Source organism: Girardinichthys multiradiatus, chromosome 8, assembly GCF_021462225.1.
Source record: "Girardinichthys multiradiatus isolate DD_20200921_A chromosome 8, DD_fGirMul_XY1, whole genome shotgun sequence".
Lineage (NCBI taxonomy): Eukaryota > Metazoa > Chordata > Actinopteri > Cyprinodontiformes > Goodeidae > Girardinichthys > Girardinichthys multiradiatus.
This window is the reverse complement of record NC_061801.1, coordinates 28,538,301-28,552,051: the sequence shown is the minus strand read 5'-3', so window position 1 is coordinate 28,552,051 and position 13,751 is coordinate 28,538,301. Positions and strand designations below refer to the sequence as shown.

General features: G+C 36.4%; 1 protein-coding gene across 12 annotated transcripts in view; it reads right to left on the bottom strand.

Annotated features, from left to right (window-relative positions):
- rimbp2a (RIMS binding protein 2a) overlaps positions 1-13,751 on the bottom strand; it is a 97,935-nt gene that overhangs the window by 56,849 nt on the left and 27,335 nt on the right. For 11 of the 12 annotated variants that reach the window (XM_047373556.1, XM_047373557.1, XM_047373559.1 and 8 more), the window contains exons 2-4: positions 10,354-10,476; positions 3,879-3,983; positions 2,704-2,754 (exon numbers count right to left, since the gene is read on the bottom strand). In XM_047373556.1, the coding sequence (XP_047229512.1) occupies positions 2,704-2,754; positions 3,879-3,980 (153 nt within the window). In that variant the 5' untranslated portion in view covers positions 3,981-3,983; positions 10,354-10,476. Of the gene's footprint in view, positions 1-2,703; positions 2,755-3,878; positions 3,984-10,353; positions 10,477-13,751 lie in introns of those variants that run through there. The other variant, XM_047373567.1, reaches the window with a different exon arrangement.

The window sequence follows — 13,751 nt, the reverse complement described above, 5'->3', positions numbered from 1 at the left end:
GACTGAACATCGGCCTAAATATTTTAAAAATCCTTAAACAATTGTAGAGCTTGAGTATAATTGTTACAGCGGAGAAAAAAAGTATTAAACATACCAAGGTTTTTCCTCAGTAATTATATTTCTAATGAAGCTGGTGACATGAAATAAATGAAAGCAGACAGGTCCATAAATTACGTTATGTGTAAAAAGGTGGAATGGCACAGAGAATAGGTATTGAACATTCTTACTTAAATTTATTTATTACTAAGTAGAAAAGCCTTTTTTGTAACGACAGCCTCAAAACACCTCCTGGTGGAAACTTATGTCATGCATTGCTCAGGTGTAATTTGGACCTTTCACAAAAACTGTCTTCAAATCTTGAAGGCCTTGTGGGCCTCCTTTACACACTGATTTAAAAAAATGAAGATGGGTGATTGACTGTTCTATTTTATATTCTAAAAGCAGCCTTCTTTTCTTTCTCTAAAACCAGTTGAGAATTTTATTAGCAGTATATTTGGGATCATTGTCTTGCTGAAAAAACCTCCCTCATCTTTTTTCTTAGGATTCTTATCAACAAAGTCCCAGAACATTTCTTCATTGAATTCCTTCAAATATATGAAGCCTGCCAGTACTTGAAAGACAACCCCACACCATTTTGGCCTCTCTTGATTAGACCCTATTCTTTGACTTCTCCAAATGTTACAAGGTAAACTTTAATTGAGCTTCAGCATGTTTTTCTTCATCAGTGAAGTTTTGTGAAGTGAGTGGACATAGAGGTTATTGCAGTTGAGAACAATACTTGTTGTTTTCAAAGACAAAACTATACCTAGTATTTCCAGGTATTTCAAAAGCTTGTTGCAAGCAGTCATTCGGTCTTGGACAAGTTTTGGGGTTATTTTAGGTTGTCAGATTCTCATTCTACTTTATTACAGATCGGGTGTGATTTCTTTAATTGTGTGGTTCATATGGGTTGTTACTAAAATCAGGTGTAAATTTCATATTGATAGCCTCATTCAAAATATCGTTACAAAGAATAATGTTGCCGTGATTAATAATTCGTTTCCCTGCTGCACATTAAGCTGTCAGCAGCCTAATAAAGGCTTGCACCTTTTTATTGGGTGGAAAAGTTATCATAATGTATATACTCATTTTCAGTTTTCATATAAACAGAATACACTATGGACACTTTGATGATGTGTGAAAGTGAGAAGAAACTAATTTGGGAGCAAAATAAATACCTGAAACATGCTGTGCCTATTGCACTGTTTGAAGAATCAGAAAACAAATAATAATTAAAGAAAAAATATTAGTGATGATTGAGGATAAAGGGAATTTGTCATGAAAACAACTCAGTATGCATGCAACTCAAAATTAGCATCAACAGAAAAAAATATGTAATATTAAATGTCTGTCAAACTGAAATGATGTAGTAAACTCAACTTGGATAAGAGGAAAAATACATGAAGGTGAGTTTGTCTTTGTTGTACAGAAAGTGCTGCTATATTTTATTTTTGGCAAAGATGGTTGCATGTTGGTTTCGGATAAACAAGTGTGTGGAAGAGAATGACTTGACAAATTAGTAGTATAGGAAAAGTACTAATTGCTTCAACGGAGAGCTTTAATTTCTCTGACCAAACTCTTGTTTGCTTGCCCAGTAAAATCATATTAAAGTGCTTCCGATGACTAATAACATGACCTCACTTGAACTGCACTCATAGAAGTCTGAGACCCATTGTCACAGCAGGATTTAGGGTTAAAGGAGAAAAGTATTTTCTGTAAATGAGGCAGAGACCTCCTTCAAAAGACTTTAAATTAAACTATAAAACTATAAATTACACAGCAGATCATGTCACTATGCTTCCTAATGCTAGATTAAAAAACTGTCATGTTTTACCAAATAGAACAGGAAATGAGAGATGTCATTTCTACATTAATTTTACCTTGCACCATCAATTTTACTGCTGAAGATACTGGCCATTACTCCAATACTCTTAATAAAAATTAAAGTCTAAATGCTGTTTTTCTCAGGATTTAATCTTAGTTCCATGTTGGAATGTTTCATCTGTTGGTTTTATTGCTACTGTTAAGCTGCAACACTTTGCACTTTTTGTCAGCATTACTGCAGAAAGTAATACCAAGCCGTTTGGATTTTTAAGTAACCTATACTATTGCAGTATATAATCTGCAGTCATTTTAGAGCACAGAAACCGCTGGTTTTCTTGTGTCAGCAGTTTATTGAATTTATTTGACAACTAAGGGAGCTTTTGTTAAACTTTGCTTGCAGCATGGTTTCCATGCCAGGGTTGGTCAGGGGACTATTCTGTGTCTGACTACAGCTACAAGATGCATTTGCAGGAATTATCCCATGGATATTCATGAACCCCAGAGGATGAAGCTGGATAGATTTAGCTGATTTACAAAATTTCCTTGTAGCACCATCAGCAGAAAAAAATTTATCTTTTTTTTCAAAGTCGTTACTTATGTTGCTCCTCCATTGTGGATAAAAAGACTTTCTTAGTAAAGAAAAACGGAGAAGGAAAACCAGTAGACTGAATTAAACTTTTGTTTTTTCTACTTTTCAATGTCTTTTGAGGATTGTAAGAGAGTTTTTTTTGAAAATGTGTGTTACTACTATAGTTCTTCAGTGTTTCTATGTTAACTGCCCATCAAACACATAAAAAAGAAATTAAACAACATTTATCAAACATGAATAACTATTTGTACCTCTAATGATTGTACTGCTTTTTCATGCTGTTGGTCAGTTTGATCCCAAGTCTGCGGAGAACACACAGAAACACATAGTGACAGCTGACACTGTAATCACAGTATGGAAGGTGGACTAGACATCACACAGCTGACATACTGTCCACACGTTGATGTGGATGAGCCTGGAAGAGGCTCACTGGTTCGGCAGAGCTTTGGTAGTTGTGTAGCTGCCTGCTCCTGCTGGCACAGCTCCAGTGAAGGGTAACTAATCTATTCTTAGGCATGTTAGATGTTAGGTAATTATTATTAAAGCAGCTTAAAGTCTTTACATGTAAACAAAACCACTCAGACATAAAAAACACATGGGATAAGTTACGATGTAATCTTTGTTTGACTGCTTTCAGCAAATGTGTAAATTAAGCAAAACCTAAAGAACAGAAAAATCTACAGTGTCAGCCACATTATTGGCACCAGTGCTGAAGATGGGAAAAAAAGACTTGAAATACATTTATCTTTTCTCAGATGAGACTAAGATTTATTTTTTAGGCAACATACATTCCATTTAGGTTTGATGTGAAACAAAGAATGAATATGTGGAAATGCATCTCATTGCCAGTGCTGAGTATGACCATCCCCAAACTGTTCCCACAAAGTTGGAACTGTGAAATTGTCTTGTCTTGTCTTGGCTTGGCTTGCTGAAGCATTAAGTTTATTTTAGTGGAACTAACAGATCGACCCCTCTCCAGGAAAATAGTCCTACACTATAATCCCACCTTCACCAAACTTTACCTTTTGACAAAAAGCAGTCAGAGAAATACTGTTCTCCTGGTAACTGCCAAACCCAGAATCATCAATTGGCACCACTGCCTCTCTCTTAGACAAAGTAAAATACTACAGACTGAAAAATTTTCACAGGGTCTGTACATTACCCTCTTGGTAACAGAATCAAAGTCACTGGTGCTAAACTTACATTTGCGATCAAACCGGAGATTGGAGAGCTTTCTGAGATCTTTCTATTTTCTAGTTGAGTGCCATTGACTGTGTGACAGTGAATCAGCGAAAAACAGGCTACTAACACATCAATAACTGAGCAAGGAGCTTTGGCATGAAATCACTGCACAAAATCTATACTGGAAAAAGAAAACAGGTTTTCAGTGATTAATTCTCTGCTTTGTTCTTACTCATGGCCATACCTTTGATGGCTGATTGTCCTCCTTCTGTTTGGTGTGAAAGGCCACCAATTCCTGCTCATACTCTGTCTGCAACTGTTGTTTCAGCTGTAAGGCTTTATGCATATGCTGAAAGAGAGAGGAAGGATGCTGTTTAGAGATGGTTTTTGACAGTGTGTCCAAAGATTTACCAAGCCGGAGTCTTTCTTCTCTGGTAGTGGCAGAAAGCTTGACTTTACAAGCCTCAGTGATTATTAGGAAAAGGCTAGCAATATCACTGGCCCAAAAGGGTGGGTGTATTATTTATTCCACTAGCTACTGGGGAACATGGTTTTGACATATTGGCAAAGCAAAAACTAGTTGGCATGTTTTTAATAAATCCTACAAAATATATAACAAAACCCCAAAGATTAATGCCAGGAGAATGTTACTAACAAGATTGGACTAAGTCAGTGTGCCCAAGAATACTGTGTATTTTATTCATTGACATTAACGAGATGTAAAGGTTAAAGTCACCATTGCATCTTAAGGGTTGTCTGAATGCTGCTGTGCAGGTCTAATATTGTACAATCAATTCAATAAATCCTGCTGTTATCTTCTCATAATGTGTGTCTTGTTTTTTTTTTTTTGGTTTTTTTAAAACTAGGTAGTTGATCAAGAACATTCATTATGGTGAACCAGATGATGTGCACCTATCAGGCTACCAATAAATTGTTTGCCTTTTAATTAAAATGAGAAACACAGCAGGTGTAGCCGTGTTGTATGAGAAATGAAAGGTATTTAAAGTATATCAGGAAGTAATTTAAAGCTGAGTTGGCACCTTATATCTGTCTAAGAATAATAATCATCTTTATTGGTTATTGCACATGTACATTACAACAAAATTTGTCCTCTGCATTTAACCCATCCCTTATAGGGAGCAGTGGGCTGCCATTGTGCGGCGCCTGGGGAGCATTCTGGGGCTAAGGGTATTGCTCAGGGACCCAGAGTGGCAATCAGTGGGATACGAACCTGGCCCCTTGTGTCCCCTTGTAAGAAGTAAAATTCCATCATCATAGTGGAAATAATAAAGAGATCAGCTTTGAACAAAATAACTATACAACTGCAAACAATGTAATATCCAATTAAAATGGGTAATTGCTGTCTGACCACTAGAGCTTACATTGGTGGGAGATTACAAAAACATCAGGTTCAGAACTGGTATCTGCTTTAGGTGGGCATTAAAGCCTAATAAAAGCTTTGTCCACTCTTATTTTTTGCAAATGCATGGATGCTATGTAATATGAAAATGTTTAATAAACCCCAACCTATTATTTTTACCTCTTCTAGGAGATTCCACAAACCCCTGTAATTCTGGTAAGTCATTTTAAATGCACTTTCCTGAAAAAAAACTTTTGTCCTGCACCAAAAGCATTTTAATATGCGGATGATGTAGCATCTATAACAGCATCCTCTGGATATCTCTCACAATAATCTCACAATGGAGTGTTTCGTGACAGAACAGCTCTTTTTCATAAGAATATGTCAAATGCAAAAATCCTGCTTGTTGACAACACAGAAAAGAGTGATAACATTCTTTGAGCATTTTTTAAGCATCTATCTATACTTATGCAATTTTTGTACTCTTACAACCACGAAAATAAGAACACTGATACGATGGCTTAAATACAAAATGCTATTGTACTTCAAGCATTCACTGGCTTCCATCTATGTGATAACATTCAAGTATTCCTGCACATTTTTCTGTGGTACTCTGAAATATTACTGCAGAGGTACACAAAGCAAATGAAGACAATAATCAGTAGTTATTTCAGAAGTAGTAGTCTTTGCTGCATTATCTATAGCTTTTATCTCTTACATTTCTTATAATACATTTGGAACTGACTCAGACAAAGCTGTTACGCATGGTCACTCATGTTGATCCCATATCTACACTTTGCCAAATTAGCCAAGTCATGTTGACCCAGTATGTCTCATGAAGTCAAAACCAGCAACCGTATCTTTCAAGAACTAAGTTAGGATTATATGATTTCTCTTTAAGTTTAGGAAAAATGGCTGAGAAAGCTCTTACATTTAGATTTTTACCCTCATGTTCTCTGTCACTAAAATAAAAGAAGAAAAGGATTTTTACCTCCCAGAGTGATTTCAGGGTGTCCTGAGCATGCAGTCGCTTGTATAATCAGAACAGCCTTAAGCTGCTGTGGAGGCTTAGTAAAACACAGATTTTTTTAAAACCTTGCTAATGCCTGCATCGTATATTTTTAACATACATTCAGTACAGAAATCTTTAAACAGAAAAAGACCATGAGAAGCTCCGCTGAGCAGATTGACTTCATGTGAATAGATCAATTATTTAAATTTAGAACACTTGTTCATATTGTTCACTTTGCTACTCGACCTCAACTACTGAATGGCACGTCTGGCTAACATTGCAACATAAAAATGTAAAAACTGTCCAATTTTAAGGGGTTTACAACTTAAATAAAAGGCTTGACCTCAGAATAAAGTTGGCCAAACATTAGATATTAAAAACTAATGGTAGGGCTTAAAAAACAAGTAAACCTAATGTTTTTTATTGTTATACAGACAGAATATTATCACATTAAAACAAAAGTGTATGCTTACATTGGAAAGTTTAAAACTTGATGTTGGGTATATTCAGGGGTGAAAGTGAGCCGGTACAGTCCGGTACTGTGTACCACTAAAACATCCTGTGCCGGGTATGCAGTACCGGGAAGAGGGAAGAACGGCTGTCTGCTATGAAGCCGTCATCCAGAACCAGTTACGGCTGCAAAAACTCACGAGTACACAAAGATCTGATCCGCTACCAATAGTCAGTCTAAAACACGACTTAATCTATTTATAAATATAGTTATTTTCCCCTCATTCTAAATAGTTTCTGAACTGTTCTGCTATGATGGAGCCTCAATGCTCCTGCTTTGCTTCTCTCCCCTCGGAGCTGGAGGCTTTTGTGAACAGCCAGCCTTTAAAACGAGCACCGCTACGTTTAATGTCGGTCTGCTCGCTGCTAAATAGCCCAGTTAAAAGCAAAGGGAGAGTAACTAGTTGTGTTTCATGTTATTTTGCTGAATTACAACAACACAGTGTGTGTGTTTTGTGTGTATCGCTGATTCGCTGATTTCGCTGTCAATCAAAAAGGGATTCAGCCTCAGACAGATCATTCAATCGTCATGCAGAAGCTGAGCGTCTGGGCCAGCCCACTGCCCCATAGACCCCCAGAGACGCTGAGCATCCGATGGGTGGAACAAAGCCCAGCATTTATGCTTCGCTATTGAACTCACTGTTTAAAGCACCGTGAAGCTGCGGGAATGAGTGAGAGGAAAGCCGCGTCGTTACCAGTGATAAGAAGCTGATTCTGAACAAAAGTTGAGCGCGTTGTAGCGCATATTTAGTCAATGACATGTACACACAACAGCATATATTTGATCACTTATTTTTTTGACATTTTAAGGGAAGCTGAGCTTCCCTTGCAGTCTTAGAGCAATCGCCACTGATATATATATATATATTATTTTTTTTTCCCATTATATATACAGATAGATAGATATAGATATGTATTGATATAGATAGATAGATAGATAGATAGATAGATAGATAGATAGATAGATAGATAGATAGATAGATAGATAGATAGATAGATAGATAGATAGATAGATAGATAGATAGATAGATAGATAGATAGATAGATAGATAGATAGATAGATAGATAGATAGATAGATAGATAGATAGATAGATAGATAGATAGATAGATAGATAGATAGATAGATAGATAGATAGATAGATAGATAGATAGATAGATAGAGATAGATATAGATATGTATTGATATAGATATATAGATATATATATATATATATAACCCCAGTGCCTGTCAGTGATCCAGTTCAGTTAAAATTTGGTTGCCTAAGGCTTTCCTGGCGAGTCTAAAACTGATCTTGATGTTAATATTTTGTCACCAATGGAAAATACAAACAAGTAACCCCTGTGCTTTGCTCTGAATGAGTAAGTGAAAAAACAACAGATCAGCCAGCATATCCACCCATCTCAATATCGGTCCTACAACAAAACTGGTTTAACCATCCACCACTGATGATTGCAAAGTAAAACCAGACACCAAATGCTCTGTTAATTGCAGTATCAATTAACCAGCGTAAAAGCAGTGGATCTAGGACCTTACATGAGCAAAGAAAAGCCATGTTTCTTGAATCAAAGTCTTAATAAATATAAATGTAAAGTTACAAAATATTACAAAAACCAAAATGTCTTCAAATATATTGTCCTAAGATTGAAATTGAATTTTCATAGCACTGGCTTAGCTAAGGGAATAAAATATTTTAATTATTTTAATAAAGCTCTTCCATTTAGGGAAACAGACCCGCAACAACAACATTTTAATAAATAATTATCATGGGGATCTCAAAAAAGCTTTATGTTCCCAGATTACATAACATTCAACACAAGATTCATAATGCTCCATCCCATTTTGGTTTGAACAGGAGAAATCCTTTTAAAAAAAAGTCAAGTGAGGTTTTATTTTTTTTTCATGTTGTGCTTCCATTATCTTTGCTTTCTCCACCCACACCGCACTATGTAATTTTCTCTAAATAGTCTCTTTGTCTCCATAATCAATGCTAAACGAGAAAGTGACAAACCTTTCATTGCTGTATCAGGGAATAGGTCAGCTTTTCTCATATGGGCACATTTATCTCTCGAATATCCTGACAAACAGACAATCGATGGGAGATGCAGGCAGATGAGGATTTGTAATGACAGAGCCTCGCACTGTTTGATTACTAGTGGAAGATAGGAACACAATAAAAGAAGTGTCTTCTTGAAGAAAGGTGAGAATTTTATAGTTTTTTTCAAATTCAGAAGATTACTGGGCCTTTGTACAATTTGTAAAATTTGGGAAAGCCCAGGTGACTGCATCATGGCTTTGTAAGATTCACAACATGTAAGTACATTAGAGGCTCACTAAAAAAAGGTATTTTAGGGCAACACCATTGTTTTCTCTTGTGACATCATGGGAAAACCAAAATAAATCATCCAAGATATCAGGAAGAGAATTAAAGACCTCCATAAGTCTGGTTCATCCTTGGATACAGTTTGCCAGAAAGTGAACATTCATCCTTTTAAGCAAATATATACAACACCATGGGGATGTCCAGCTTGTTCAGGAACGAGACAGTTGTGTATTCTAAAGATGAACATGTTTTGGTGTGAAATTTGCATATTAAACCCACAACAAAAAGAAAAAGACCTTGTGAAGATTCTGGCTTAAGTTGGTAAAGGAGTGCCATGAACCGCAGTAAAAGAAGTCCCATACCAACATGGGCTAAAAGGTCAGACTTTAACTTTTGAAACATGTCCTGTGGTTTAATGATGATAAAATTAAAGTTTTTGGCCATAATGACTAACATTAAAGTTGGACTTGTTTGTGCCGCTCTCCATTGTGAATGAACGAAGTTAAAGGTTCAAACATTTCACGCACAAATAAATCGCTTCTTCATGAACAGAAGGAAGAGAATAACAGAGAAGAAAAACAAAAATAAAAAAGGTAAGATTGCATGCATTAACGTGCTTTTTAAAGAGTCCGAAATTGTATCTAGGTACGGTTTTAGATCCTTTACAAAGAGGTCAAAAGCTTTTTCCTCTTCATTGTTTTACTGTTATGAATCTGAAACTTTGCAAGAAACAGAATCACTTTGATAAGAAATGTTTTTGATAGTGCACACAGCCATTTCTGGTGTTACGTGAAGCACTTTTCTCTTCTCTCCGTGCCGCCAGCGGAGTCTTGCGCACCACCCCAAAGCGCAACTATAACGGAGCTTTAAGTCATACACTCTTAAAGGCAATTACTCAGTGTGTGCAAACATTTGACTCTGAGGAAAGGTATAATAAATTCGGTAAACATTCTTGCTTATTATTTTGGCATTTAACAAATAGAATACCATCACAAATTAGTCTAGGCTATAAATGTTGTAGTTATTTGCTTTTGCTGATACCAAACACTTGTCCCTATAGAAAATAAAGTATTAAATGAAATGAAACATTTTGGTAAAATGGAATCATTTCTACCTGAGAAGATGTGCGTTTGTATTGATTCCTCTTTACTCAAATTTAAATGATAAGATTCAGCACCACCAACTGCCTTCAGAAGGATATTTAGATGCATTTATGCATTTGAATTGTTACAAATTTACAGCTTTGTCTACAGAGCAGAAAAACATTTTCAAGTCGCAGACACCTATTTACTGAATGTTTAACATTTTTACCAACAAGGACATAATCTATAATTTAGAACTGCAAGTAAATAAACCAAATTTTGTGTTAATTATAGATAGAAAAGACTTTCAAGAGGAACATTTGAGATGTACAAACATAGAGGATTTTGAGATCTCCAAGAACACTAGTTCTGGTTCCTTGTATTATCAATATTATTGTAACTAATAGATGCAGAGTTATATGGCATTTCTCACCTTTAGCACGTGTTCCAGATTTTCGACTGTGGCCTTGAGTTGGCTCCTTTCCTGCTGGGCCACGTCTCTTTCCCGGCTCACTGTGGCAAACGCTTGTTTCAGCTGGACATAGTCGCATTGCACCTTCAGGGACATGAATCACAAATGGAGTTCAGATATTAGACAGAAAAGGGGAAGAAATTATTAGAGAAGATTAAGTAGAAACAAATGACAATGTGAAAATGAGAAACTGAGAGATCTGAAATGCAACCATCAGACTGTTTTTAGAATGAAACAAAAAGAATGTGTGATATTTGCTTTTGCAGCAGACCTACTTTTTAATTTTAAAAGGGAGTATGTGTTGTATCTTGTTGGTTCATGGTTTGATTTTTGGGTTCTGAATATGAAGAGAAATTAATCAGGACATTTCCATTTATGCTTGATGACTTTCAGCTGCTGACTAGAGCATACTGCCTCTCGCTTTGATATCAGCCTTGAGCTGGTTCCTCTAAAGGTGGTCTTACAAGATTGAGCTGAGAAACCCATCAGCTATGCACCCTTCGTCTTCTCATTAATTACCAAAATACTGAAGAGGGAACAATAGATAAGCTCGCACACCTAGAGCGCACAAAATTAGACTGCTGCAAAGAAAATGAGATCATTTATTTTGTGGGATTTGTGACAGTAGCTGCTAAAGGGAACCAACTCTTCTAACGCTTGCACACAAAAAGAAGCAGCAGATTAACATTTATTAACATTTATTATGATTAAGATGATTCATATTTTACATTCAGTTTTTTTAGAGAAACATATTCCAGATACTTCACATATATATACAAAAATAATAATAAAAATAATAAAAACGTCAACAATTCATGACACTTATGCAAAGGTGTCATGAATTCTTGGCTTTTAATGATTTTTTTTTTCACCATTTTTTCTTCAGTCTGGAATAATTATATTTCATACAACTTCAGCAATACTTAAAAAAATAGCTTGTCGCAAACATTGAAAGTATATTAATAGTTGAATTGTTTTACTGTGGTTTCTTCAAGTGCCCTCGAGCAAATATCACCTTAACTACACACTTTTCGTAGCCATAATTCTGGCTAGATATTTGACCAACAAATCTGAAACAGGCAGTATAAAAATGTGTGTAAGTGCAGATAAGGTAAGGTAAAACAGTGAGAAAAAAAATATGAAACAGATGATACAGTTATGAGATTCAAATGTGCAGTGCGCAAGAATTAATGACATCTTTCTGCACAAACTGCAAACCGTGCCTTTTGAATTCACCACCCACTCCCTTCGTACTATAAAGACATGAAATGTAAAAGGTATGCTCCGAAGTCTGGTTATAACAATATCAGCTTTCAACACACAAAACAACAGCAGCATGGGTTTGCAACCCCAATTATTATTTTTCGATAAGTTTTGTCAATTCAATTCAATTTTATTTTATTTTATTTGATTTGACTTTATCTTATCCTAGCTAGTAAGCCAATAAAGTAATGGCATAATAAACACTCCAACAACCGATGCTGTCACAATCTGTGCTGTGCTACTGTGTGTATCTTCCTGTCTTCCCACAGAGGCTTTGCTGGTGGGCGTGGTGTCTGCACACCTGTATCCAATCTGGACTGGAGCGTTTTTAAGGAGCTGCAGGACAAGCATTCTTCGCCTGATGCTCCACGTTGAGTGGTAACTCAGAGCCTCCAAGATACCAAGCTCCCTAGTTTTTGCTGAACCTTTGTAATCCAGTGTCTGACTTTGATCTAACCCGCTCGTGTCTTTGCTGCTCTCAGGTTTTGGACCACAACCCTGGATTCACTTCTTCCACCTTTGGACAGAAACCCAGGACCTAATCTACCTGCTGCCTCTGTAAGCTCCGTCCAACTCCTCCAGCCTGCCTGCTCTCCACCTTTACTGGGATTACTCCTTCTGACCACGGATTCTGCCTTGATCCCCTCCCTCCAAGATCAAGCCACCAGGAGACCGCAAAAGTGAGAACTAGAATTCAACTACCTGAGACTGACCTCCTTTGAGATAATCAAACTTTTTGAACTTACCTGTGTCCTCGAGTGATTCTGCATGTGGGTCAGGAAAATCTCTGCTAATATGACAGATGCACTGTTTTTATTGACTTCTTTTTATCTTTTGTAACAATTACAGCAATTTGCATTGAGCTTCAGATTTGATTTGGATTTTTTAAGATTCTCCCAAGCCCAGGCACCAAAAGGTTTATAGCTCACATTGGGGTTCTGACCCTAACTTTGGACAAAATACACCTCTAGTCAGTGTTTAAAGTGTCCACTCTGTGCTACTGCAGAAACTGTGTTCCAGCTGTTGTTAATACCTCAAAAGTGCTAAAGGTAATATATTAGAATAATTATTATTTTTACAAAATTGTGTTTGTCAAGGTGTAACCATATGTTTGTTTTAGCCCATGCAGACCATTTAAAATGCTGCTCAATGAACAGTTTTTTTTAAACCGTCAGAAAAACAAAAGTCATATTGGCTAACACATCTCTTTTAAGTATCCCAACTTGTGCATCACCACTGTTTTAATCCCTTAAAATGTTTTCTTTCTCTTATGTCTTTCTAAACAATAATGTATCATTCAAATAAGGTTGCCGCAATCGCCCTTACAACCATCTAACCTTGTTTGTGCTTCAAATCTGGTAGAGACAAACATGCTTTTAGACCACTTCTTTTTTGTTTCCATGCCCACCTTGTCTGTGCACAGATGGCATCATTTATGGAGCAAGAGGTCTGAACAGGGCTTCCTGGACACATTTCAAGGAAGCCTCCACCTCCCTGGAAAAAGTGAGTTTTAGTGCCAGAGGAGATAATCGCCTGCAAATCAGTTGGCCATTGTCTCATTTTCCAAATCTGTGAATGTATTTATAAATGCATGCGCAGCGGCTGAAGATAAGGTTCATACCAATAGAGATTATTAAGAGAGGAGATATAGTAATAAGGATGTGTAACAAACAAACTAAAGAACCCGAAGGTGTCTTAAATTAAAATGTGTGTAATCGGATGATGACTGGGGCAGCCGTATTGATCTGAGGGAAAAACTCCTGTCACTAACCCATTTATAAGCCATTGTGTATATCAAATAAAGATACAAAGCTACTTCCCCAAGACTCTAAAATGGGTATGAGATTCTCACGGTAAGATTGACTTGGAGTAAAATTACCACCGTTTCATGCCATCATTGCATTTGCATAGAAAATTTAAACAAAATTGTATAGCTTTTATTTAACTCTCTAAGCAACACTAGTGCAAAAATGCAACCACACCACGTGCTTGTTAAATAAGGGTAAAAGTCCCAAATAACACTCAGGAGAAAAGTAAAGAATAATCAACAAAAGAAGATGGTTTGTGTCAAAACTTTGGTGGTAAAGATCCAGAGA